Genomic DNA, 27,822 nt, shown 5'->3' with positions numbered 1-27,822 from the left:
TATCAGTCACTTCCTCACTGGAGGAAGATGACCACTACAAAATGTATATTCTCTACAGAACTGGCCACAAAATCAAGACAGTATGAGGAGGAAGACACAACATGCAAGCATCACTAATCTACAAACCCCAACACATTCATATTTTAGTATTTTGTGAATGCATAAATATATATTCTTGAGTGTTTACTGATTCTCTTGCAGAGTTACCTGATGTGAAGTTGTTGTTTTTTTAATTTCAAAAGAGTAAAGCATAAAGCAATAGGGAAAAAAAAACAAACATTAATGACAGACTGATAATGCTTTTCAGCACTTCATTTGGCTGGGTACATTTAACAACACTGATCCAGTCTCAGGGTCCAAGATTGACAGTGTAATTTGAAATGAAAGATGACGGAGGCATGATGTATTTGTGTGTGTGTGTGTGTGTGTGTGGGGGGGGGGGGGGTCTAAACAGCAGCTCTACGCTCCAGCGCTTGCAGCTTGTTCTGAGCAGTCATCTGAAGAACATCTTCAATATCCTTGATCAGCTCCTTCCAAAAACACAAGAAAGGAGGTTTTAACTCAAAAAATATCTTTTTCATATATTCATCACAGTACATAACTAAATTCAACTGTTTACACTTATAGTCGTGAAAACATTCTGGCTGACAGCTCGACACCATACAAGTTTCATGATATAGATAAGGAGGGATCGTTAAGTCATTAACATGGTACCTTGAAATTGGTTTCTCCTTGCGTTTTAGAGGATGATATTTCCTGATGAATGACTGACAGGTTGCGGGCAAAGGTCAGAAGGGCTCCCTGGAGATCCTCAGAGACTGCTCTATTGACGACACCCCAAACAAAAGAGTTTACTAATGATCCCCATGTCGCTAGCTAAGAAACAATCACCTTGTTCATCTGATGGTTGCGGGTAAATGAAAGTTTCAGCAGACAACATCCTCCATTGGGGGGGGATGAGCACAGCTTGATTTAGCTGTGACAGCGCTGCGCAAATGAAAACAACTGTGGGATACATTTATTAAACAACCCTCTGCTTAGCAAATTCTAGAGTTTGTAACATTTACAAAGTCTGAAGAGTCATCTTGAGCCTCTAAAATAATCATCCCGAGGAGCTCCTTTATCAACCTTGTGCTCTACCTGAGAGAAATATGAAGCAAATGTAATTCTTTCTCCTGTAACTGTTTAACACAGATGAAGAAATACCTACATCATTCCAATCCTGCATCGCTCGCTGCTGTCATAAAGAGCAAAGACGGTGCCTCGCTTCGTCTGCAATTTAACAGTGACAGACACAATGTCAAAGATAAAGCTGTCTTCACACCATGTTGAATAAACCAGGGATACGTCATGTATAAAGATGTTGAGCAGATTATTCTGACAGGCTTTACCTTCATGTTAAATCCTATGCCATGAGCCTTGCACATCTTGAAGAAAACATTGTGATACAGCATGGAAAGGTTGGAGTGAAACAAGTGGCTCCCTAGAACTGCATAATGATTAACCACAGGAGGCTGCAAAAACAAACCAATACAAGTCAGTTTAGGACTAAATCAGTTCAAGCTCACGAGTTAGGTGGTGGTGAAATGACTGGACCCCATGAACGTGTCCTTAGGGTCACTGTTGAGTTTGGGGAGTGTGTGTGATTAGTAAACATGATGAGTGCAGGGCACATGTGGTAAATTGTTGGGCTTTTCTTAATTAACTGCTGGGAGGAACAATTAATGCTTAGAAGACGTGCCAAATACAAGTCGGTCTTAATTGTACGATGCCAATCAAAGAAACTACAGTTTTGAAACTGCAAGTGTTTGTATTCAGTCTGATATAAAGGCTCTGCTGAACGTGGTGCTTTTACTATTCTTATGCACAAGACGTAACGGCACAATAGAGGGAATCGGAGCATGTGTCATTAGTAACACTGGAGTGGTTGATTATTTAAAAGTGGCAGGGCTCAAGAGGATAAAACTGTTCCTGGTTCTCAAGCACCTTTGGGAGACAAAAAGCGCAGGCCTAAGCCGCTGTGAGCACAGGAGTTAGCCAATAATTTGCCGTGATGGCTGTGTGTTTGCGCTTGTCAAACACAGGAACCTCACACAACAATAAAAGTGTCCAACAGGGATTTAATTGTGTTTGTAATATGCAGACCCCAAATGATGGCTACTGCTAAAGCCATTAACCATTGTGGGTGCTCAACTGCTGAACTGAGACGCCAGGCCACCAACTAAATGAATGTTTGATAAAATAATACAAGTCGCAGATTAACAAGCGTAAACTCAGGCATAATGCTAATAAAAGGAGCCTATTGTTTAAGGCCTGCCACCAGGTTGATGAGGTGTTCAGGCATGCATACGCATACATAATGAAACCGGTATGAATTATTAATGTGTTGATTATTTAGACTCATCTATCAAAATGATAATGAATCCAGCACCTAAACACCAATTGAGCTCAGCGCGTAATTACAGTATTTAGTTGTATTTAACAAAAATGAGGAGAAAAACATTGATCTATCTTTGTGATTACTGTAGATGTGCAATGCTATTCACTAAAGGCTCCATCTGATTTCATCTTCTTGTTGATAACAAAATTTAAAAAAAAATATGTAGCTTTGGGAAAACAATTATAATTACAACACTCAAAAATTATTTATCATGTTTAAAAAATGACCACCACTAAAAACTGCCATAATAAACAGATATTAAATTGTACTTTGGCTGTAATCTTTTGTTGACTGGATTTCTCTGGGGTTGGTAGAGACACTTCCAAACAGCCTGTGCAGAAATTCAGCGTTCCTCCAGTCATCATCAGAAGCATCTGTGTCATGGCCAGCTGGTCACTGTACGTCAGGTCCACATCAACTGCCCACACCTGCAGAAAGAGACATCAACTTACACTACAAACAATATAATTCTGATTCAGTCACAACAATGGAGCACCGAAGTGTGTCACCAACCGTTCCTGATAGAGAAGAATCATCAGCATTATCCACATGGAGAGGCAGCGTGAAGGGAAACACCGTTAATAGCGTATACTCGACAGATTTGGTTATTCAGTTGTGGAATGACACTTGAAAGTAGATCCCTCCCTGAGCTAGTTTAACTTCAGATATGTATGGTAAATGGCATCATTATAAGTATATTAAGAGGTCAGGTATGGTCGTAGCCTTCTGCTTAAACAGGGCTAATTTTCCCAATAATAACCTAATAGCTATGCCCTCGCTTCAAACGTGGCAAATAAATCACAGACGAAGGAGTTGTTAATAACTAAATGGCAGTCGACTGCCTCCTTTTTCTCTTCCTATTTGTCAAACTAAACACTCCTGCCACTGAATGCAAATGGCTGCCTGTCTGAAGCCCACAGTCGCTGTAACCTGAGCACTTAATCTTCACTAGCTTGTGGAAATCTGTCCATGTAAAAATTCTCTTCTATATTTTATTTTGTAATAAATTCCAATATATGGTGAATAAAGTGACGAAGAATATGTATTAGCTTGAGGCTGCACACACTGATTCATGGGCAATAAGTGTTAATGTTTCTGTTCAAAGTGACATAATAGCAAAGTTTAGCTTTAAAGTGTAATGTATATGTTTAAATTAGCACTTCATACAAAAAAAGCCCTTTCAATAATTCAGGAGCGACTTGAAGAAATGAAAAATAAAACATTTTACAGCATCAAGTACTCAACATTTCAACACATAGTTTGAAGGCCAGAGTTATATATTGTAGCCAGTATTTCTCTTGAAGTTCAAAGATTTTCTTATGATTCGTAAAATGTTTGAGTAGATATTTAATTCTACAAAGGTTTAAAATTGCAGCCAAGCTCTATAGGAGTGATTGATGATATTATAGAAACAACACTGAGCTATAAAGTAACAGCTCAGTGGTATCTGTCACTACCACCGCCTCAAAGCATCAGCTTGATACTTGGACGGACAAACTCAACCAAGCCCATTCACTCGACTGACTACAAAATCTAACTCCAATGTCCCATTGTCGCTATTCACAAAGCTGTGGGAAATATAAGCCTGGATTGTACCTGTTTTATATTGCCTTGGTTTTTCATTAAAATCCCTGATGCTGCAGCTGGGGCCCCACTGTTCCACAATGTGAGGAACGACTACAAGGGCAAACATATGTGACCCACTTCTTCCCATCAAATAAAGTATGCAGCTTTTAGCAACAGGTTTGAATCTAAATTGATGTTTAAATCCAGACAGGTTTGCCCATGTGGCTCTCTTCTGTCTGAGCTCTGCGTGTGGGGAGATCTGTCTTTAATGTTCCCTGCGTCTATTGTGGTGCACACTACTGTTCATGGCCTATTCTTAATTATGCTGTCAGCGAATCCCATTCAATTTGGGATAAACACTGAAATAGAAAATTAATTTTTGAGGGTGTCATTGTATAATTCTAAACAGTCAAGGTGAAGGGCTTCTGTCCTTGTGATACATTTAGGAAATGCACACAGCTTTAGAATTAGTCTATGATGAGATATTGAGATGTAACAAACTTGTTTCAGACTGGACTCTAGGTTTTAGAGAAACCAACTAATAATGATTAGTTAATGCTCAGGATAACCTTATTCAATATATTCAAGTTTGAAAGTCAGTGTCTCAACACTGTTGTTCACATGGTATGTTAATATCTAATCCATAAGATACTACCCTCTAGTGGCAAACAGGCTCTTAGCCACTTTACTTTTTTATTGGGAATCCTATGAAAATTAAATAAGGCAGGGAAAAAAGCATCTAAACACTTGAAACAATTTTGTGAAACTGTGAAGAAGCTTCAGTGCTTTCCCCTCTATTATAAAGGCTTAGAGTTATATGTGCTGGATTATAAGCAAGCCTTTTAATTTTACAACTCTGAATCAATACACAGTCAATGTAGCCACATGCTAAGAGCAGAGGTTAAACCATCATAAAGTAGTCCATTTCCAGTATCATAAATCAAGAAGCTTTCAGCTAATCCTGACAAATGAGATCAACTTTCACTGGTTTCTACCTCCATGATACTCATTCACTCCATAATAAAACAATTTTCAGTGGAGCGCTGCAGGTAACCAGCTCAGAGTTTCACCCTGACAGCACATCTCAGCGAAGCCACCAAATCACTTTAGAATGACCTATTGTCCGAGAGATGGGTGCCGCAGAATTTCTCGGCATTGTAAGGTTAAAGGGCAAGACTTAAATGGTTGAATCAGTGTATTGACACAATAAGACCTGACAGTTTATTAGACGCTCTTGTGACACATTTGGTCCCCGTGCCCACAGTTTGCATTGCCTCTTTTCAAGGTCCCAGGGGAGCAGTAAGAGAGGCCCCTATCTGCTCTTATGGATCCCTGATCTGGCCTAAAAATTGATTTGGTCCTACAATATGGTGAAATTGAGCAGTTTGACACCACATGTTGCAACACGGCAAACACAACTGAAAGCCCTCTTCTACCCTGGCTGTGTCTCACCTTCTGCTCCATAGTGCTGCGGTTCAGAAAGGTGGCCAGGTCCACTGAGACGTAGCCTATGATGAGGCGCTGCAGACAGGCCCGGCCAACACGTGTGCAGATGGAGGACAAGGTTTCTGGACTCATGGCGGTCTGAGGGATGGAGGAACCTACAGCCTCTAGCTGACTGGAGCTGTGGAGCTGGTCACCACAGGAGAGCATGGTCACCTCCCCACCAGGCTCCAGCAGCAGATCTACTGTCAGACATGTGACACAGTCTGAAGGGGGGAAGGCCTCCACCACACCACCTGGACATATGATACAGCACCTTAGCAGCTGTTTGAAGACAAGTAAAATGATGTTACATGTCATATGCAACAATTGGGAGCAAAGGAGGAAAGGAAATTACTGCCAACTTATTCCAAATGGATTTATTTACAGGCAGACAGCATTCAGGGACACTAGAGAGCCGACCTTGCCTGAGGAAGGTCTTCAGGAAGCAGGTCCAGTTTGGAAAGCAGGACGTTCTAACAGGCCTGGCATAACGAGCCAGCCAGTCTGGGATCTCCTCCAAATATCTGAGCTGTACAGACTCCTGTAGACAGAGGGTTGAGATCATCCACTCACATTTTGCAAGTTTATTCTTTGAAATACTGGTAACTCTTTACAATAATGGCACACTAATAATGGTTAGTTAATGGCAAGATAATAATAATATGGCAAATAATGGTTAGTTAATGCTTAGTTAACCCTGCATTTAGGAATCGTGGTGTTCATGTTAACTTAACAGGTTACAGCAAAGACCGATGGAACAACAGATGGAAGTTAACATTGAATTAGGGTTAGAGAGAAGTGTTACTCACGTCACAACGAGAAAAAGATAGTTCATTATGCTCAAGAAAAACTGCAGCAGTTAGCAGGCTTATATATAATCAAGCATTATTATTATTCTGTTATTGTAAATTGAAACAGAATTACTTTATCATAGAGTTCACGTTGTGGACTACATTATTGGACGTGCCCTGGTGTTATCCGGATGACTCCGGTAACTGCTTGTTATCCCGTAGACCTCTGGTGGCTGTTTCAATTTCTGTGCGAGCGTCCGATGGCTACTGTGGGAGGGTCTATCTGTGAGTGACAGCCTATTATCAGAAGGCCTCAGGAGTCTAATGGCTTTAAGTCACAGCCACGGAGACAGCACCTGCCCTCAATAACAACTCTCTCCACTAGGCAGCTGATGAATACCTAAGCCCCCCCCATCTATCTGGGGATCAATCAGTGCTTGACTGGGATCGATATCACCCTTGTTTCTGTAACTAGGAAATGCCATAATAGTTTCAGCACTTAATTACGCTGTCAATTTCTAACTTTTGTTTTAGGTTTGGCATCTCAAGTTCATACTTTCCTCTGACATTGTGTGACGAATAAACTGTTAAACCACCAAAATGTATTGTTATAAAACTACTATGGAATGTTACACATCATGTTAAGTTTTTTTTTTTTATTACAACCGCAAGGTTGTACCATATAATTATCCAAAGGACCCAGAGGAAAGGAAAATAAGATCGCTTCTTTGTCCAAACCATTTCCCCCAAACATAACTCAGTTCAGTTTGACAACCATCTTAAATTTAGCTACTGACACAGAGTCCTCCTCTCATCTGAGCTTGACCCTCAGTTACGATTTGAAGATGTTTTGTTTCTTTCTTTCACTTTCCTGATCTTTACTAGTTTGACCAAAAGAAAATGTTTTAAATATGAGTCAAAGTCAAGCTTGCTCTCCCTGTATTTTTACTCTTACTCTAAGTGTGGACAGAAGCGTCTCTCTCATTTGTTTTATTCCTTATTTCCTTATTTTAAAATCCAAATGAGAATGTGAACAGCATTATTTGCCTCCTTGGTCATACACAGCAAAGTAAGTGGAACTATCACCTTTTCAACCTGCTGTAAAACAAACTAAATCCTGAATGTAAATAATGTCTTCTTTGTTCTTCTTTTGTCGCTCTATCCGGAGCGTTATTTGAGTACATGGTGTCTGGCTTCACTGGAGGCGGAACTGGAGATTATGCTGTTGATATTCCAGTCATGAAACTGCCATCATCATATTCAAGTAGTGTAAGAGGCGAGGTCAAATGCTACACAGTGATTCCCCCTATACAAACCATAAAGCACACAATGGTGCGTCAAAAAGTGTAAGGGAACTGTTGTCATTTTCAACGGAAGAGCAAGCTCACCCCAGGACTTTGCCTATGCAGTTCAGAGAAACAGCAGGACAGGAAGACAGGGAAGAGAGGTATTTTGCAATAAATTATTTGGACTTAAACTGCGTACAGTCCCCTGTGATAGGATTCAGGCTTTGCTTGGTGTCCACACAAGCCGAGCAATCTGGCCATAAATAAAGTAGATGTTGCTCTTCTTCCTTGATTGCTGTTTCTCTATTACATGGAGGAGAATATAAAAGTGGAGGATCTGATGACTATTCGTACATAGAAAAAAAAGAAAAGACAAAATACAAACATGTATTTGAAATTAAGTCGTTCTCCAACTGCCATCATTTCTGGTTAGACTTTAAAATAAGACTTGTTAGTGGAATATATCTGGTTACATATTGACGCTCCTTCATGGAAGCATAAACACCTGTATAAAAAGCCTTTAACCCTTTTCAGTGGTGGTGATTATCAAATGACCCATTTCTTTAACAAACTTAACCTAAATAAGTTGTTGCTCAAGATCTGTTTGTACACAGCGTGACAGAAAGAAAAACTCCATATGTTGATGCTATTAGGTGTAATTTTTACCCTCTTGTGCCTAATGATCCATACGGAAGCTGTGTGAGCGCTTAAGAGTGTGTATGGCCCCCTTCAGGCATCACATGGGTGCAGATCTACATGTCTTTAACCTCTCTCTGTGTAAAGAGGCCTGGGGGCTTTCTGCAGCCTGAAACATCATGCTCCAGGCAACGGGCCCCACACCTCCTTCCTCCTCCTCCTCCTCCTCCTCCTTGGCTTTCGTTTGCATCGCCAGAAGGGAGCCGATTGTTGGTATCATTCTGCAAGGCTACATGTTATTATTATGAGTCAGGTCCTTGTGCAGAGACCCTCTGAAAAATTATTAGAAAAAAAAATTGCACAGCATTTGAAGTAAAAATATATTGTTTATTTTTTTTCAGTAATTGCCAAAGATAGATTCTGATGAACTGTGAAACATATTTGTAATATATGCAGTTTAATTTTTTTGGATTCTTAGTGAAAAACTGTTAAAATTGTGAATTTTTTTTTTTTAATCTTTGGATTTACTAATTTGTATTTCATTGAAGATCAGTTAGATTCCTATGTTAATAACATAGCTACAGCATTTATCAAACACCTAAGTTCATGAAAATATTCATAATCGTGTATCTGAATTACATCAGTAAGGCTGGCATTTCTTTCAGCCAAGTGAAAATGAGTTTGATAAAATGAACTGCAAAACATCATCTACTGTCAAAGAAGAGAACAAGAAAATATTAAAAAAAAATTCATGTGGGTTTGTCTGAGTCAACAACGTCCCTTTGTAACATTTCAGCACTTACCAAGGTTCCATCTTCATTATAAAGGATGATAACAGCAGAAGGTTGTTGTAACACATTAAAGTCATTAGTATATTTTATGGGAAAACAATGCAATACAAAACATCATGCAATGAGGAACACAGGATGTGGGCTTTGCTTTGATTAAAAGAGCGAGGTGTATAATAAAGGCCAGTTAAAGTGTTGTGTCCATATGGCCCAGAAGCCCCGAGGCTGTCGGCCTACACTGGGGGCCTCGGCACTCTTCCCTCTCCGTAGGACCCCAGCTGGTGAAACAAACCCCATTTACTTTCCTGTGCTGCCTCAGCCACCATTATGGACCTTGGCTGTGGCTCAGCCACTCTCTGCCATAATTAACAGCACCAATGCCACAACAATTACAGCCCCGCACTGCACATACACCATGAATCAAAGAACAAGCCAATGGGAACAAAACAGTGAGCCATAAGAAGTTTGAGATGACTGCTGTTCTTTCAAATGGAATAAAAAGTAAAATCGTTGTGCTCCAAGCCCACAATCATTAGCCTGTAATTAGTTTACACAAAGCTCCCAGTTAAATGGCAAAATACGGTAATTAACACATGACAGAAAATCAAAGGCTACTTTGTAAGCATATGAGGAAAAAAGAGCCAGAGGCTCAGAAGCTGTGCACACATTGCAACTGTACCAAATGAAAAGCTTCGTAATGATCAAGTCCAGTTTTTTATTTGGTTTGAAAAGGTTTGAGATTAAATCAGATTTTGTTTTAGAGAAGAAAGTGATATTAATTAAAGAATAATGGAATAAAGTCAGAGTTTCTCTTTGCAGAATTTTAAGACACAGTACATACAGTAGGTATATAAAAGCACCAGAATCGGCTGGAATTTCAACTGTAATGCTATTGTATTTGAACCTGTATGACATTGGTAATGCGGGCGAAGCCAGTGTGTCATTACTATGACACTGCAAAACATTTGGTTCAGAATATGAATATGTGAGGAGAAACAACTGGCCTTTTTAAAGGCTTAAACAAGGATGTCAGTAGAGCCTCAGAGAATTGACAAAACGGTGTGTGTATGCCAGATATCTTATGTATTGGTTGAATGTTTTGTGTCTATGGCGAAGATTCTCAAAATACTACAGAGATCTTCATGGTGACTGTTACATTAAAAATGTCCTACTGAAAGCTAAAACACGAGGTCTGTGTGACCCCGGGGTGACCTTTGGGACACTCTACAGTAGAGGTAAACCCAACCCTCTAGTACACTGTTTCATCAAAGCGCAACAAAGGGCACAATCCTAATTCAATAACCAGCTGTGCTGTTATATTAACCTGTTAAGTTCTTCAAGTCGCTCATTTATCATTTGTATACGTGTGTACCAATAATAACAAGATATGCAGAGCATAATAGTCAAAATATCAGGGAGGAAATAGGTAAAAGGTTATACACATTAAACGGAAATAGGAAATAAGAACTAAGGTCTTCAAAACTACAAACAGAAACAGAAAATTTAGGCAAATGTAATCAAACAAAGAATGAATATATGTGAAAAAATGCTTTCAGAAGTCTGTCTATAGTTAATGAAAGTGAGAAAATTCCTGTAAGTCAAGTGTTTACCTGAGTCCATGTCATGTTCCACAGTTGAGCGGCACAGTGTTGGTGTTCCCGCAGGGCCCAGCTATAGCAGCTAAGATGGCGTACGTCACAGTAAGCAGTACCGCGGCCTCCATGCTCGGAATCCATCTTGAAGAGCCAACGCTGTACATCAGTGTGTTGAGTCATAAGCTCAGCCAGTGTTTCATAAAGCTAAACCAGAAGAGTAACGTGATTTGAGGTTAAATATATTATTTTTGTTTACCAGGACCTTGTACAGTAATGGAGTCTGTGTTTACTCTCTGACCTGGTTTAGTGAGTAGATATCACCTCGACCAGGGGGCACATCGACCTCTGCCCCGGCGAAGATCCTCCTCCCTCCAGACTTGGTGCTATAGAGCTTTGCAACATCTGGCTCAGGACCCAGGACTGGTACTCCCAGCTCATCAGCCACTGCCAAGTCATCCACGTGTGCCACTCCACCTACAATATAGGCCTGCTTCCCCTGAATCAGGTTCTTAATGCGCTTCAGGGTGTGTGGACTGTACTTCAGCAGTGTGGACAAGCACATGTTATGAGTCTGGAGGAGAAGAGGGGAGAAAGATGCTGAGGCAATGATGGGTATCTTCCAAGTATTGTTTCTTGGCCTGATTTATAGCTGTACACACACAACGGATCTATTATTGTAGCAGCCAGCAGGGTTTTGACCTCCTGTATTCCAGCAGGTTGAATTGATAAAAGCTGCCTATGGGAGGCTTCGCCTATCCTTCACATCTTTAATGTGTACTAGCAATGAGCTCCTTGGGAATACAACTAATTACTTCACATCTGTATTTATTTGATCCACAAGGAATTATCCCTTCTGTCACTGGCAGAATGCGCTGGCAGCCATGGGTAGTAGTGATTCATCTCAGCAACACGTCTGGCACAGTTTAACAACAAAACAGCAGGAAAATCAATAGAAATAAATGAAGAATACCGTGTCATGGTGCACATTCAATCTAATGCAAAAGGATGTAAAAAGATGGATAGATTGGCTGGATGTAAAAGGTTACTATAGCAATTTCATCAGATTGAGGCAATCAAAAGAGAAATTCTAAAAATGCAGCAGTTAAATGGAATGAACAAGTAATTAAACCAGCCATCTTTAGTGAGCGTCAGCCAGAAACCATTAAATATATTGTAATTAAGTATAACAATATAGACACAAAATAACACAGATGTTCAATCTCAAAGTAGTAAAAGGGGAAGACAAATATTAAGTGCAGCTCTCAAAAGAATTTACAGTTACAATCTCCTCTAATACCCTCTAGAGGAGAACTAGCAAACTACAGGCGTTTACAGTGCAATAATGATCCAAGTAGCTCTGAACTCAAATGGAATTGATCATACTGGGAAATAATCTACAGCCTCAGGTGTGAGGATGACATAGCGTCTGCGGGATGAGGTCCTGGTTTCAGCCCCCACTGAGGCTCCATCACACTTCAGGAGTTTGTTGTAATAGTGCATGAAGTCCTCTTCTAGATGGCGGGGACAGATGTAGATCACTTCTACATTTTGATCTTTAAGAAAGAGGAAAAAGTTATGCATAGAATGTTTATTTTTGTGTGTGTGTACATATGAGGCTGTCAAAAGCTCCTACCTCTGACATCACAGAGTCGGCCTATTTGCATGTTCTGTAAGACGTCAAAACCCCTCAAGCTCCGTCGCCGTTTCTGAGAGTATCCTGTCAGAACAAGGTCACAAAAAATTTAAAATAATCTTCACTAATTGGCTTTAGTAAAGTTTACCCTCTGTTGTGCTCATTAACAGACATGGGGGGGTAGTTAAGTCTAATCACACAGAAGTGAGATCCGATGATTAATTTAGCTAAATAACTATCAAGTGCAGTGTGCTTAGAGACCTGTTGCATCATGTCCAGCCACCAAGGAGATACATCTAGTGATACCTCCAGGATTTTACTCTCTGTCTGTCTGGATATCTGCCTGAGAGAGAATCCTCAGCTGAATCAAGGTAATTAAATGATTGGATTCATGCTAATTAACAACAATGGGGTTCAACTTTCTAATTATCCTTGCTCACACAGCACTCTCTGTTGCCACCCCAAGTGCAAATAAAGTATTCCATCTGCTAGTAATTAGGCTTAATAATTTTAGACAATCGCTAAATGATTTACAATGCACATGCCTGATTACAGTCTAAATGTGAGCGCCATGGTGAAACTGGAACGGGAACAGCTCATAGTTTGCACTACACGTCTGATGCAAAGACACAGCAGCTTCATCTTCTTTTTATTTGTCTTTTTTTTCTGCCACAGCAGTAAAAAAGACCTTTGTGCCTCTTGCAAATATTCAATGTAATGGCTTTTCATTTGCTTAATCTGCAAATTAAATGGCAATTGGGACAAAATTGTTCAGTTCCCTGGCATGGGGACTGTCATAATCCTGTGAGTGCCTTCCTGCAGAGAGTCATTTGAACGAGACAGAGTGCCTCCATCACAGCAACAGAAGAGTAGGGCAGCAGAGTGGTGAGACAGAAGAAGAATGTGGCAAGTGTGTGTGTGTGTGTGTGTGTGTGTGTGTGTGTGTGTGAGTGAATGAATGTGCAGCAGGAACAGCCCGAGAAAGCTACCTAATGAAGGGATGTGGATAATGGTTCTCTTGGAGGACTGGATGTGTTTCCAGTTGGCTGCCAGATGCTGTGGATGGAGAAAAGGAGTGATCAGAGAGGACACACACACATAAGCAAACACACATACACACACGCACACGCACACACACACACACTCACACACACACACACACACACACACAGAAATCGTCACATCGCAGCATAGCTAAAACACATCAAGCCAATCTCTCTCTGGGCTAACAGAAGCAAACCAAGCATAAAACCCCACCTTAATTAAATTAAGCGTTTACTTTAGAAACATCGTCTTACAATTAATTCAATCAGCAAGGTACATGATGCTACTGCCAGGGGAAGATTAGCAGGCTTAATTAACAGGGTATGAATGTTTAAAGACTGAGAACATACATTTAGTGCATGTATATACACACACAGTGGTGTTAAAGCTAAATGAACTTGTAGGTGCTAATTAATGAAGTGTCAGTACTCTAAAAGATGTGCAACCTAGATGACAGTGCAAGCATGACATCTATGCTGAACGGGAGGAAATTAAACCACATTATGCATCTTGGAAATTTGCACTGTCATACTAATCAGAGCCACAAATTTCTATTTTATATAAGGCATATTATAGTTTATATGGGAGAGGATATTAGAGATACTGAGCTAAAACAGTAATGGAGTTAATTACAGTAACACCACATCAAAATCTATAATGTAATTATTAATCTTAAATTGTATATGTATTGAAATGTTTTTGGTATCATCTTTTTACAAAAAAAATCATCAGAAAAAACAAATACCTGAATCTGGTATCACATCATGGCTCGCTATTATTGATTTCAACTCTTCGGAGAACGATTTTAATTTCACCACAACGCGTGCATCTTCTTAAAATGTTGGAATTTAAACATTTACCCACAGCATATAATGTTGTATATGGACTGCATTGAATTAACCATCATCATGCTCTCTCTCCCTGATTGTTACTGTTTGTCCTTCTTTCTGTGCTTGCTAATATGGCTGTAATTTTACTTGATTCATCTGTCTTTATCCTTCTGCTAATCTCTGTCTCTCTCTCTCTCTCTCTCACACACTAAACTCTGCTGGATCCTGTTTATCTCTTTCTCGGCCGTTGTTCATCACTCTACCTTCTCCTGGTGTTAATCTGGTTTCATGCTTTCTCCTCTTGTTCAATTCTGTCTGTCTGTCTCGTTGCATCTCTCCGTTTCTGTTCTCAAATTAAGAAGATGAAGCAGCACATTCTAGTTAAATCTTTATGTGATGAACACACTGCAGTGCCCCACTTCTGTCCTTACTGTTCTAATCATTCTCGCAGAGTCGTACAGAGCAGTAGAGAGTCTTAGTTCCTCAGGGAGAGCATGTCTGAATAATGTTTGGATATTGCATGAAGGAGCAGACTAAAGCTGGAATGCAGTGCAAATTTTACTTCCTGTGCCCACTAGTATCATTTCCTTTTTCCACCAGGTGGCGCAATGACTTATCAGTGTCAAAATTGAATGGTTTCTATCTTGGCCTTCACTACACCACTCCATCAAGTTTGAAAAAACACCATATAGTCTGATGTAATCCTCCTGATAGACAAACGCGAGCAAAAAAACGACCTCCTCCGTGTAGGTAACAGTCTTAAATATGGATAGACTTTTAGCCACAATTTTTAAAAAAACAGTCATTATTTATAGTCTTTCTTTTTCATCATACAAGCTAATGCTAACCTGTAGAATAATGTGTCTGACTTAAATTTGATGGAAAGTCTGATAAAGGACTGCGTGTCTAAATTTACTTGGAATTACAACACATCACCTGGACTCTGCTGCGGTAATTCTCCAGTTGTCTGAAACGTCTCTCCTGCAAAGCTTTTCTAACACGTCGCATCTGAGTGTGCATCAACCATGAGATGGTGATGATCCCTGCCGCCCACTTGTGGCGGCGATGGCGCAAGTAGGCTGTCCGGGCTTGATGGGCCCTCCAGCAGGATTGAATACGAACAGCAGCAGCTTCAGCGCCTCCCTCTCCCTTGAAGCGCTGACCTGGCTTTAAGACCAGATCCAGTACCTCCTCCCAATTCTCCAGCACCGAAAGGAGGGAGTTTACTGAAGGATCCCTTGTCCATCCATTCTCCCAACCTTGGCCAATCTCCACCAGCCGTTCCCCACTCACTCTGGCTAGAGGCACTGCAAAGTCCCTGAGCAGTTTCTCCAGGGCCTCCAGGGTATCAACCACTCTGCTCCAGCAGCTGCTAAAGCTCTGCTTGAAGTGACAGAAGTCAGTTGCCTCCGGGTTGATCCGTCCCTTTAAGATGGTGAAGGGGAACTTGCTGATGTTTACTAGAGTTTCCACAGGTGGCTTCTGTAGAAAACAGGGGGAGTAGGTGAACTGCTGATAAAAAATTAGAACTCTAGTCATTAAATAGAAACTCATTCAGCAGTCATACCTGAGAGTTTTGAGGGATTCGACCTTCGCTGCCTTGCATCATCCCCTGGTAGTCCATGCTCTTGGAGGCTGCAGAAGGAGGCGGTGTCTTACTGGTCCAGGGGGGCCTACATTCTTGGCCTGTTCTGCTGTGGATGAGAGCAGGTTCTGCTTCCCATTTTAGCTGGTGGTGGCACCTGTACTTGGAGCTTAACACACCTGAAATCACACACACTCAGGCTGAACTGTGTACTCAGTGATTGTTCAGAGCCATACACAACACACTAAGCGACAATAAAGAATGAGAGACGTTGTTGTGCTGACATATCAGTGCATCCCTATAATTAAACATAGGTTAAAGGTAATGTTAAATCTTCAAAATTCACTCACCCATCTTAGAAGAATGTGGATCATTTCTGGGGTGAAGCGAAGCTGCCTTGAGCTGGATCAGTGTATGAAGCATTTGTGTGTTTGGCCCTGATAAACATGATAATATATTTCAGCATTGAGTTTGCCTCGGTTAAATCTTTGTGACTCCAAATTATCCACTAAACAACTAGGAAATATAAAATCAACAATATGAAAAGTATAATGCTGAATTTACATCAAAAACATTCATATTTTCAATGTAAAGATTCATATTCTTGATGTGGCATGAAAGAAAAAAACAAAGAATCACAACATCAAACACCATCAACTTGGTCTGAGAGGGAGTGGAGATGAAGAGGTGGCATGTCTATTTACCTGTCTCCGTGTCATCTTTGGGTATTACCCGGCTATTACGGGCCTCAGTGGTCTGGAAGGTCACCACAGGCCCAGTGATTATTTTGTGATGTTTTATCTGAGCAGAACAAGAATTGGAGAAGCTTTAATACAGGCACTGAGAGCCCACTTCCTACAGAAATTAATCACAAGGAAGCAAAGATTAATGACTCATCTAAAATGACTATCGCTGTTCTGCTAGCCAAAATCATGATGGATGACTTATATTCTTCACAGACCTATCCTCTAAACTTGTTCTAATCTGTACAGCATCAAAACAAAAGTATATTTAATGGCCTGATTCAAGACAACCATACATTTGGAGAAGCCTCAAATTGTTATTCATGGCTAGATTTGAATGTCTCATTACCCATAAAACACAAAGTTGCTGCTGATCCTCCCAACTTGACATCTAATGCCCTCTCCTTCATTCTCCTCAGACCACTGAGCTCTCTGACAGACCACAGGTAGTTTGCCAGGTGCAGGGAGATACTCCGCTCAAAGGCACACATCTGTTTCATATGAGGTTGGGAGAGAGGTGGCACCTTTTTGTAAAACAGCTTCAATGCAAACATTCATTCCTTGGCATGAGCATGGAGTGGAGAAGCGCTGGCCTGAGTTGCAGGAGGAGGCAGCGGGCAGAGAGCCAGTGATTAGCAGTTGGGGAAGCTACGGCTGTCTTATTGGCATGCTGGAGCAGGTACCCGCTTCTGTCCTGAGACAGCTGTAAACCAGTAGCCCATAGCGCAGCAATCAGGCGCCGGTTTCTTTAGAAGAATGCTGATGTGCTGCAATCTGCTGCTTGCTTCGTTTTGCAGCCAGCATGGCCATCACTCCTATATCAGAGTGACAGTCTTGGCCTCTACGTCTCATCTCAGGTATAGATATCAAAAGATATATTGGAAAAGAAAGTGTGTAAACTATATCTAAAACTAATGCCGACCTTTGAAAAGATGAATCTGTTTGCTGTGACAAGTGCCGGCTGTCATCACGAAGCAAAGTGACCTTTCTGTCAGCACCGTTCCCTGCATGAGACTTGAGGCATCTATTAATGCAGACCTGTACCATCACTCTTCACTCCAGCATGGAGAGTCTATTCTGAGGATTAGGACTATCAGCCAGAGGAAAAATTATATCCAATCCATTTTATTTGGAGCAGAAAGTCTTGTAATACTCTCTAATCAAATCTTTCCATAGACTTTTACAGTATTACAAGAATCCAGACAAGAGGAATCAGCTTCTGCTCTAAAACGAAAACGTATAAAGGTTGTACTATTACTCTGATTAGAGTTCCAAACGTATGCATTGATCAATGTCTTTTATTGACATATTGACTATTTACATCAGGTGACAAAGTCAAATAAGAGCATCATTGTAATTTATCACATTATCTCCCCAAATATTTTTCTTGGATCATTTCTTTGGCACGTTCTCTATCCCATAAACTAAATCTCATAATTACCCCACCAGAGAGGCATCCCAACTCCAGCCCATGCAATTTGTTATTTAAAAAAACAATCTGTGATGAATATTTTTCTTCTTTGCAAAACATTTATTTTAAGGTTATTCTAATTATTAATATTAAGTGAAATATGTTTCTTTTGACCCACCCAACTAGGATATGCTCAAGCCCCCGGCACAAAACTGTGTGTGTGTGTGTGTGTGTGTGTGTGTGTGTGTGTGTGTGTGTGTGTGTGTGTGTGTGTGCGCGCGTGCGTGCATGTTTCATTCCACTCAACATTTATTGGCTTTTTTAATGTCCAAAAACAATAGATTAAAAAGTACAGATACTCTGTCCCTAAAACAATTTTTCGGTTTACCTACATACTGGCCTCTCTCACGTGTATTTTCTGTAAAACATGAATTCACACTCAGAGTGAGATTACTCACAGCATGTGAGCTTTTCTTGTGAACATCAGGCAGTGGAATCCCAAATTTCTGGTGCATTATGGCGCGGTTGTTTGGGTGATTGGTATTACACAGCAAACGCATGGCTAATGCTGACTTGTGCTGATGGAGAAAGATTAAAGAAGGGTTGGACAGGTTTACTAGGGTAATATGTTCTGTGTAATGGTATTAGAAGTATTAAATTCTTAAATTTGTGTACATTTCTGTTCAAAAGAACTGATTCCTACATCATTTTGCGTCCTCCCTGCATATAATGCATTAAAACATTTGAATGTATCTACTCTAAACTAGCATGCAAAACATTTGGAGTCATTTCTGGGATCATTTACCTTCTCCCCAGGTGAAGCCCCTGAGAGATCCTCCTTTTGTCGATGCAGATCTGGGATGCTCTCAAAAACAGGTTTCCTGTGTAAAGTCATTCAGTGAGACTTTAAATACCCACAACAAAAACCTGATACCTGCAATTCTTAATATACCACCACACACCAATAGCGAGATAATAAAAGCAAGAGTACTTCATACAGGTAGTTATTTAGTTGACAAAAATAATCTAGCAAAATCTATCTGAATTCAAATATTCACATTTGATGTAGGTTGATATTTTCACTAAATTTAGATCGATTACATAGAGTAGTTACATTAATTCACATCCTGCCTACTTACCATTTAGGAATCTGAAACGTCTTCTTTTGTAGGTCTACAATGCTTGGAAGAACCAGCAGCTGCTTATTCACTGATTTCAGGTAATCCTCTGAATGTTTCTGTTTACAATCGAAGAACATATGTTACATTATTCTTACATATACTGTCTAAATTTTGTATCACATTTTTGACATACTATGGAAAACCCCCTCACCCTGATGGCTTTCTCAGTCTTTTGGATGGCATTGTCCAAGGCCTGTAAGTCCAGAGTCCTGCTCTCACTGATAGAGATCTTCTCAAGACTGCATTTGAGTTGTCTCAAATCATCTTGAACCTGTTTACAATATATCAGCAAACGAATCTAAATCTTTATTTAAGAGTGAAAGATTAGTTACCAGTTCATGTCCAAATTTTCTAAATTATTCGGCACCATTAAGGGCTGGCTAAGCTTTCTGACATAAGCTTTATATTTGACAAAAGTGTTCTCTTTAACCATCTAGCCAAACTTCCATATCTGCCTCGCTAAAGCCAGTTAACGCTATAAACTACTGCGATATTACCTGGACTAAAACTGCTCCCAGGTTATCTTCGGTTTTAAAAGCGTCACACATGTCCTTGAGTGGTGGGTTCATTTAAATATTTGCGTCACACTAAAAAAAAAAATGAAGATTTGAGCTGATTATTATCAAACCAAGTACTCATTATTGCAAAAGAAAAATCTTCAAACATGACTCGTAACCATGACAACGCGAAGGTCTTTCAGCTGTGATTCCCCCCTGAACCGTAACCTGCCAGGCAAGTTTGCACTTTCTGCGTTTACCTTCAGGAACACGCGTCAATAATTCAACACTAACTTTAGTTTCAGTTTGTTTTTACCATCAGATATTCATCTGCTATTTACCGTAGAAGGTTTTTGTAGTGGAGGAGGTACGGATGTGCCTGCAAGTCTAAACTATGGGCAAATAATTTGGAATAGCTAAAATGGTTACGTAAAGGGACGTTAATCACACATGTTTCTATAAATACCGTTTATAATAAGCATCATGTTACAGAAAATGTCATCATAATAGAGCGAAAAAAATAACGAAGAAATAAGACGTGATGAGCTCGGCTTCTCCGTCAATGTTGCACCGGAAGAAGTTGAGAGGAAATAGTTCATGGTGGTTTACGTCAAGCTAGCAGTTGTAAGCTAGCAGCTGTGGAAGCTGACCCAAATTATTGTCAATATGTCAGCTGCAGAGGATACTACAGAGGTGACCGTCCCGTGTGTGGTCGTGACTAGCTGTGACAATGGGTTCAAAGAAGAAGAGCTGATAAAAGGTGAATGTTACGGAACAATTTCCGGAATGTGCACAAATTTGATAAAAGGGCTAACGCTAGCATTGGCCTAACAGTTGTGCCAGCGTGAAGCTAATACAGTGTATTTACCATTTGTTCATGGTAAAGACGAGCCAAGATGTTTCTCTTAATAAAATAAAATTGAAAGCCGATTTTGGTACTGTCTTTGTAGTTAAGCTGACGTGGTCAAAGTCAAAAAAGCTAACAGCAATGTTTTCATTAGTACGTAAAACTTAAGAAATGTTGTGTGTTTTTACCTCAGAGATTCTTGGGTCGAAGACTTTACCCGAGGCGACCAAGCAGGAAGAAACAGTGGCTTGGTATCCGTGGACCATCAACAACAAATATTACACAGCTGATGTCAGGCTCTGTGTTGTACCAAGCACTTTTAAAATGACATCCGAGATTGCCCAAACCATGCAGGCTTTCATCGCTTATTTTGACAGTACAGCGGTATGTGCATTAAAAGTAGATGTACTAAATAAAAGTGTTGACATCCTGTGATACATTTTTAGTGATCTTATGTGTGTAATTTGCAGAAGGATGGACTGGAGAAGCTCCATCCATGGATATCAGTGGTGGAAGATATCGCCCCAGAGGTGCTAATTCTGGTGTGTGACAGAGTTTGTGAAAATGGTGAGTTCTCCTTCACTGCATTGAATCCGGTAAGATGAAGAAGAATGCAAATGTGCATGGTATTGTTTGGCTTCTGATGTTCAGTTTATATTCTAGGGGTCACCAGACATGAAGCACAGCAGTGGTGTTTGGCTCACGGGTTTGAGCTGGTGGAGATTGATCCTCAGGAGTTGCCAGATGAAGATGGTGAGTAGTTATTTTACAAATTACACTAACAGTTATTACATGTGCACAATTTTTTGTGTTCCTAATAAGGGTGCTCTCTTTTCTGCCTTCATCAGATGACTTTCCAGAATCCACAGGAGTAAAGAGAATTGTCCAGGCTCTCAATGCCAATGTGTGGTCCAGCGTGGAGATGAAGGATGGTAAGATACACTTTTTCTTGTTTTTCTTTTCTTCTGTTTGCTTGTATCACATTTGACCCTGTGTTTTCATCTTCTCGCTAGGACACAATCAGGGCTTTGGTTTAATGAGTAGTTTGGTGGCTGCTAGACACAACAACCCACGCAGTTGTCAAGAATCACCAGTCAGTGGCCCTTTTTATTATATTTTCATCTACTCTGATTCTAAATTAATTCATGTCATTCTTGCTGTATTTTCTTTTGTGTGAAATCATTACTTGACCTATATTTTTGCAGCAGTCTTCCAGCTTGCCAGTAGATGGCACACTTGTCAATGAAAAGGACTATCATACAGAGAGCACACACACAGAAACACAGGACACAGTAGTAGGTAAGACAACACCTTGATTCAGAAACTAAATTAATGACAACTAAATGGAACAAAAGAACATATGGAGACATTAATATTCCTTTGTGCTGATCCTCAGATGCAATGACAGATTTGGACATTCAGGAACTTGCTAATCTTACAGCTGGAGATGCAGATGTGGATAACTTTGAGCGCCTCTTTACCAAATTAAAAGAGATGAAAGGTAAATGAGAAATTAAGTTTTAGCTCAAGTTGAAGTTTAAAACTTAAAGGATTGAAAAATATATATTTACACCCGGCTAACCGATGTCCATGTGATATTTTGGTTTTCAACTTGTAGACAAAGCATCTTCATTACCTCATGAGCAGAGAAAGGTTCATGCAGAGAAGGTAAGCCACTGTATTCAGCCATGGTTATAAGACAGTGATGTCCTGAATATTAATACGACGTGTATCAGATCTAAGTCTTAAGTTTGTTGGTGGATTACATTGTGGCATTGTTTTGAAAAGAAGTGTCAACAGTTCAGGCCTGAAACGTTAGCTTCCTTAGAATCACCCTGTTGGAGCAACAGAACAAAGCTCGCTATTGAAAGGAAGCAAAATCTTGAGAATTTTAAACAATTTGTTTTCTAGGTAGCGAAAGCATTTTGGATGGCCATTGGTGGGGATGATGATGAGATCGATGGGTTATCATCGGGTGAGGAAAGCTAGAAGTAGCTACCTGTGACTGAGTCGTCCCATCTTCTAATCCTCCCACGAGACCCAGCGCCCATTGACCTGCTTCTTGCACTTGGAAAATGGAGACGCTTACAGATGCTGCTGTAGGCAGAGTTGTGTGTCGAAACCTGTGATTCCTTTTCAATGAAATCATATGATTGCAATATTAGTTTCTACTGTCGTGATATCCTATTAGGAGGGAGACGAGAGCCAATGACTGGCCCTCACACCTGGGTCCCTCACCACACCCCTCAGTGAATTTCAACACATGATTGTGTTGCAGGTGGAAAATCTAAGATATATAATTTATGTATTTGGGCAAAGTTGTCACATATGTTTAGGTGACATAATGTGCCTTCTGCCTTATCCTTAAAGGAGACAATTGATGCACATTCTGTTAAATCAACATAAAGACTTCTGATTTTGACTTTCGTCTGGTCCTAAGTGTTGGTGTGGCCTTTCTTGTACCACAGATCATGTACATAAATCTGAGAATCTTCAAAATTTGTTTTCAATATGGTTACACAATGGCGGGATTTATCTCAGGCGAGCTGCATTCTGCACATGGGTGTCTACATTTCTATATTTTCATTTTGTTTAGGGGGAAAAAAATACTGCAAGTACCTGTTACTATTTATTAAACATTCACAGATAACAATGGTCAATTAAGAACAAATATTAGACTGTGTGTGTGTGGGGGCAGGGAACATGTACATAAGACTCGGAAATGAAAACACTTAGAATACCAAGAAAAAGTACTGGCACAGGTCTACTTAATGTACTGCTGTTCACAGTATTCCAGTTCAGCACTGTGTTAACTGTTTTAAATAGATTACATGGTGACTCAGTCTTATGTACTACAAGTGCAGGATTATCAACATGGCAACTTCAAAGACAGCGAGCATATTACACATGCTTTATAACGTAGCAATGTACATGTAATATACAGTTTTTATTGGACAAGCAATTTACCACTACAACTAAAGCTTTACACCAATCAACATAGTCATTTGGAAGTGCATCATTTACCCACAATGAGCATAGTAGAGTATACTATTAGCTAATAGTTGGTAATTTGTTAAAGGACCTGTATTTGTGTTTTCTCCCAATATGCCACCAACTGATGTGCCACAGTTGTGATTGTTGGCAGGAGGTACCCGTCACACTGCAGTCAGACAGTTATAAAACCACATCAGTCCATTATCATCACTCATACTGTATGTTAGAAATAAGAGCTGGTACAGTAATCCTACGTTACACTTCAGAACCAGTAGAGAAGGTTACAAAAGCCTGTATTAGTTAAGCAGGCCCAGTCTGGGGTCATTAAAGCAAAGTCTCCCTGTGAATCTACTCATGCCAGAGGTCAGTCAGGTCCACTGTTTCAGTCAATGCACGACTACCAGAAATCACAAGCTATAAATATTTATGTACAATCATATTGAGGCATTAATAAAAATATATTCCCATGCAGGACAGTATGCAAAAATAACTTATAAAATGTCTCTTTCACTGAGCAAAATAGTTTTCATACAAGGGTTCTTTTCAACAATCAATGTTGCTAATGTCTATTTGGAAATAGCGAAAATACCAATCAAATTATCAGATAATTGAAACTGTAATTATAAAGAAATCACTATGGGCAAAGTACCTGGTACTTAAAATATTTTCTCTTTCATCATATTTCACATTTCATTTTCAGGCAAATTATCTTTCCAATTCAATGACTTGTACCGGGACACTGAAACATCAGTAATGGTAGCATAGTTACATGTTCACATCATTCATAGAATCAAAAATGTTTTTTAAACATGTTAAAGATGACCAAGCTGAAACTGTGGCATGATGCCAACTTGGGAAATTAACATTTCAATCTTTAAAAAAAAAAAAGAAAAAAACCTAGAAATGTGCACAGGCCAGTAGCCCCCTCTGCTATTCATTACAAATCTGCAACTGAATCGTTCATGATTGGATATACTTCCGCACATATCGGAAATATTGTCATCTTTTTTCTAATAAAAAGTCCATGTAAATGTTTCCTGAGAAATTAATGAAAATGTCAAAAAATGCCCTATCTTGCAATATTTAAGAAAGTGGAAAAAAAAAACCCCTAGATTTAAGTGTTCGTTTTTGACCCATGCTCCACCGAGTTTCATAAAAATCAGCCTGGCAGTTTTTGCTTCATCCTGCATTATCCAGACAAACAAACACAAGTGGCACTGAAATCGTAACCTCCTTAGCCGAGGTCATTACAACACTAAAAATAGACACGGTGTCTTTATGAACAATGAAAAAAAATTGGCAAATTGTAATCTTGAAACATACTGCAGATACCCTGAGGCTGCCTGTTAAACACTTAAAACAATGTACAAGTCTTAAAATAACCATCAAATGGAGACACCAAATGACACAGAGGAAAGTGCTATACATGTGAGCTGAGAATGCAGGAGGGGAGGAGGGTGACCGGTTGTTTTGATGACTACCGTCTCTTTCCTTATTATCACTGAGAGACAAACGTTTCCCTGTCTGGTTTGTGTTTTACGTGTGGAGATGGGGGAGAGGGTTGCTTGCTTCTAGGACACACTGGAGCAGTGGATGCTGGGAGAGCCCATCTGTGTGAGAACCTTGTCCAGCCACTGCAAAGGGCCGTTGAGGTGCAGCTCAATCCAGCAGGGGGTGCTAGTCACTGTCTGACGTCTGCAAGGTGCAGCAGAGAAGAGGGACGTTACATTTTATTACTGCTGTGCATTTTATACAGCATAGTATCAATACATAAATTACTAACAGACGTGTACCAGTTAAACTTCATTATCACAGTAAAACTGCATCAATACTGAAGCCAACGCTTGATATATCTGGAGTCAATCAAGTTACCACCAGAGAAGTTTTCTCCAGGGTATCTGGTGCCAGAAACATAACCAGGACCACTCATCATCCCATGGGAATCCCCCATGCAGAGGGTGTCTGAAATGAGTCCACCCATGGCCCCCCTCACCACTGCATGCCTGTTGCATTCTTCCTCAGTTACTCAACCCTCTCATGCACACTCGCAGCTGCACCCTCCCCCATCATCATCATCATCATCTTTCTAAGTGTGCTGCCGTCTGCACAACCCCCCTTCATCCCCTGCCCCAAATTGTAATCCATGACCATCGCAGCACTCTCACCTTTGGAAATTGTACTTGTACATACTGACTTCACCTCAATTCACTCAAAGCCCCCCCCCATGCAACCTGTTCACTGTTTTTTTGCAAGTATAAGTGAGCACTTCTTTGAAAAGATGAAGTGTAGCCTGGTTATAAAAACTTGGATGTGCTGTGGTGTTGCTAAATGATGTCATCCCAAGAGAGGGGCCCTGAGCAAGAAAGGGCAGGTTCACAGAGGGCCCACTTCAGACCCCCCTAAATTCTCTGCCGTGCCTTGCAAACCCTGGGGATTACTCAGGCCTGACAACCTCCCACATGCTCTCTGTGTATTTATGTTTCCAATGTTCAAACCAGAGAATGTACCTCCTGCTTGCCTCTGAAGGTGTCATTTCCATTTAGCCACCAAGCCAGTGTGTAAAGTTAAAATGTTCAATATGTTTGGGAGGGTTATTTTGTTTTTTTGTTTCTATTTTAACAATGTTTTGACCTCATACAACAGTGCTGTGCTACCCCAGAATTCTGTTTTTCACATTAACATTAAAGGGCGGCATGGCTTGGAGGTAGAGTAGCTGTCTAGCAACTGAAGGGTTGCTGGTTCGAGCCTCACTTCCCCTGGTGACCATGTCCAAGTATCCTTGAGCAAGATAATGAACCCCTAATTGCTCCTGATGGCCCTGCAATGGACTGGTGACCCGTCCAGGGTGAACCCCACCTCTTACCCAATGTCAGCTGGGACAGGCTCCACGGATAAGCACTACAGAAAATGGATGGATGGATTTATCGACATGAACATTAGGTGGGTCCGACTCACCTTGTGTTACCCAGAATGTTAGTATTGTGTTAGTTAATGTTACTTCTAGCTGTTTCATAAGAATGGAAAAGCATAACAAGTAAATGTAACATGAATAAAACCTGAATACACAACTTCATCACTGTGTTGATGTGGTTTCTGCCTGAACCTCATCTGATTCATTGGTGTGACAATGAGGAAAAAAAACTGTGATTCCGTCACACTTCATGACATCATGAAACTTCTTTTGTTGTTACTGTTCTGATTTTAAAATAACACATTAAATAAGCTTCACTGCCAAAGTGGTTGGCCGTTCCCATCGCTCTTTAGTCCTGAGCCTCTAATTGTAAGCCTTGTGGAAATGACCATGTGCACTTGTATAATTGACTTAAACTGCTTCATTTGATTAAGAAGTATTTATTTACCTGTACTCAGCTCCCCAACCCTTGACAAAACTCATGCGAATGGTGCACATCCTGGTGAGTTGGTAGACCGCCTCAAAGCCCTGATTGACTGACTGGGCCAGAAGGGCAGCAAACTCCTGGTTATTGAAGATCTTTAGGTTGCAGCCTGAAAAACAGAAGCTTTCTTCTTAAATGTAAAAGCATCGAATAAAAAAAAAATGGCAGAGGAATATTAAGATATATTCATGTTGGATTAATTCGTTATTTAGCTTTGTTGAGCTTCCTCCCACACTGACCTGGAGGGATTTTACAGACGGTGGCAGGATGCCAGCCATAGCGCTGGTTGCAATTGGGACTCTGTACGAAGATGGCACTGTCACTGAGACACTCTGCAAACACCTCTCCCCCAATGTAGTACAACCTCACACCCCGTCCTAAAAAGGAAACAGAAGATTGTGCTTCGTTGTAAATTTAGACGTGCAAATATAAAGGAAAATTAGATTAAAGTTTAATTAAAATACAAGTACCTATATGTCTGCGTGTGAGCTCTACTGCAGAGTTGCGGTTCACATTGGACAACAAGCCCAGACAGAATCGCTCAGAGTTGGAGGGGTCTGTGAATCCATCGACCGTCAGGGAGGGCTGGGAGGCGTGGAAGGTCTCTCCTACACGTTGGTTAAGCTCGTAGTATGAGATGGAGCACCAGAAGGCAGACTCACAGTAGGTCACAGGTTGTAAGTCTGTGGGAGCCGAGGTTAAAAGGTTAGATTTCCTGTGAACAGGAAAAGTGGTCCAACAACCGTTTGATCGAGAAGATGCAGACGGCTGATAAGTGTTCCCTTTGATATGTCTTCTAAAGTTCTTTCCCATGACCCTCATGGCCCCTGCAAGGAACAGCCAAGACATGACGTACCCATTTATTTTAACAGCAATTACCTGGTGGCTATCCACATAGATAGAATAACCTGGCAACAGGATATTAGTATTATTGCATTACTATGAGCTGTCTGTACCTGGCCTCTGCACAGACGAGGACAGACCACAGACAATGACACCATTCATACCAGACTTACTCTGTTGGCCGGCTTCAGTACAGTCCCCTGTCTCAAACATACTATGATCACCCCCAACT

At 40.5% G+C, this 27,822-nt stretch overlaps 3 protein-coding genes across 8 annotated transcripts in view; 1 reads left to right on the top strand and 2 right to left on the bottom strand.

The window, feature by feature from the left end:
* Positions 1 to 20,115, bottom strand: iqch (IQ motif containing H). Of its 3 annotated transcripts, XM_086209093.1 has the most exons (22): positions 19,978 to 20,115; positions 19,512 to 19,601; positions 19,166 to 19,285; positions 18,973 to 19,070; positions 18,639 to 18,714; positions 18,292 to 18,411; positions 16,384 to 16,480; positions 16,030 to 16,116; positions 15,662 to 15,858; positions 15,031 to 15,576; positions 13,210 to 13,276; positions 12,221 to 12,304; positions 11,971 to 12,140; positions 10,886 to 11,158; positions 10,603 to 10,791; positions 5,912 to 6,032; positions 5,459 to 5,745; positions 2,710 to 2,868; positions 1,392 to 1,514; positions 1,211 to 1,272; positions 715 to 823; positions 2 to 530 (listed from the first exon to the last, which is right to left on the bottom strand). In XM_086209093.1, exons 2-22 carry the CDS (start codon positions 19,581 to 19,583, stop codon positions 447 to 449), a joined length of 3,141 nt encoding a protein of 1,046 aa, XP_086065219.1. In that variant the 5' UTR covers positions 19,584 to 19,601; positions 19,978 to 20,115; the 3' UTR covers positions 2 to 446. The 3 variants fall into 3 exon arrangements, with proteins under 3 accessions (XP_086065221.1, XP_086065219.1, XP_086065220.1); XM_086209094.1 differs by lacking the exon at positions 19,978 to 20,115 and having other exon boundaries at positions 15,388 to 15,576; positions 19,512 to 19,754; XM_086209095.1 differs by lacking the exons at positions 18,639 to 18,714; positions 18,973 to 19,070; positions 19,166 to 19,285; positions 19,512 to 19,601; positions 19,978 to 20,115 and adding an exon at positions 16,772 to 16,913 and having other exon boundaries at positions 1 to 530; positions 18,292 to 18,398.
* On the top strand, positions 19,982 to 26,375 carry aagab (alpha and gamma adaptin binding protein). Of its 4 annotated transcripts, none has more exons than XM_086209098.1 (10): positions 19,982 to 20,271; positions 20,552 to 20,742; positions 20,829 to 20,925; positions 21,010 to 21,111; positions 21,207 to 21,290; positions 21,372 to 21,451; positions 21,567 to 21,657; positions 21,755 to 21,859; positions 21,977 to 22,026; positions 22,270 to 26,375. In XM_086209098.1, exons 1-10 carry the CDS (start codon positions 20,178 to 20,180, stop codon positions 22,345 to 22,347), a joined length of 972 nt encoding a protein of 323 aa, XP_086065224.1. In that variant the 5' UTR covers positions 19,982 to 20,177; the 3' UTR covers positions 22,348 to 26,375. The 4 variants fall into 4 exon arrangements, with proteins under 4 accessions (XP_086065224.1, XP_086065223.1, XP_086065225.1 ...); XM_086209097.1 differs by having other exon boundaries at positions 19,987 to 20,271; positions 21,564 to 21,657; positions 22,270 to 26,373; XM_086209099.1 differs by having other exon boundaries at positions 19,989 to 20,271; positions 21,022 to 21,111; positions 22,270 to 26,373.
* Positions 22,985 to 27,822, bottom strand: part of smad3b (SMAD family member 3b) — a 17,370-nt gene continuing 12,532 nt past the window's right edge. The window contains exons 9-12 of the mRNA XM_086209096.1: positions 27,218 to 27,430; positions 26,987 to 27,124; positions 26,712 to 26,856; positions 22,985 to 25,047 (exon numbers count right to left, since the gene is read on the bottom strand). Coding sequence (XP_086065222.1) covers positions 24,924 to 25,047; positions 26,712 to 26,856; positions 26,987 to 27,124; positions 27,218 to 27,430 — 620 coding nt within the window. The 3' untranslated portion in view covers positions 22,985 to 24,923. The remainder of the gene's footprint in view (positions 25,048 to 26,711; positions 26,857 to 26,986; positions 27,125 to 27,217; positions 27,431 to 27,822) is intronic.

This window comes from Aulostomus chinensis, chromosome 7 (assembly GCF_037954235.1).
Source record: "Aulostomus chinensis isolate RoL2024-O1b breed Wild chromosome 7, RoL_Achi_v1.0, whole genome shotgun sequence".
NCBI classification, from domain to species: Eukaryota; Metazoa; Chordata; class Actinopteri; order Syngnathiformes; family Aulostomidae; genus Aulostomus; species Aulostomus chinensis.
This window is presented reverse-complemented; position numbering and strand designations above follow the sequence as displayed.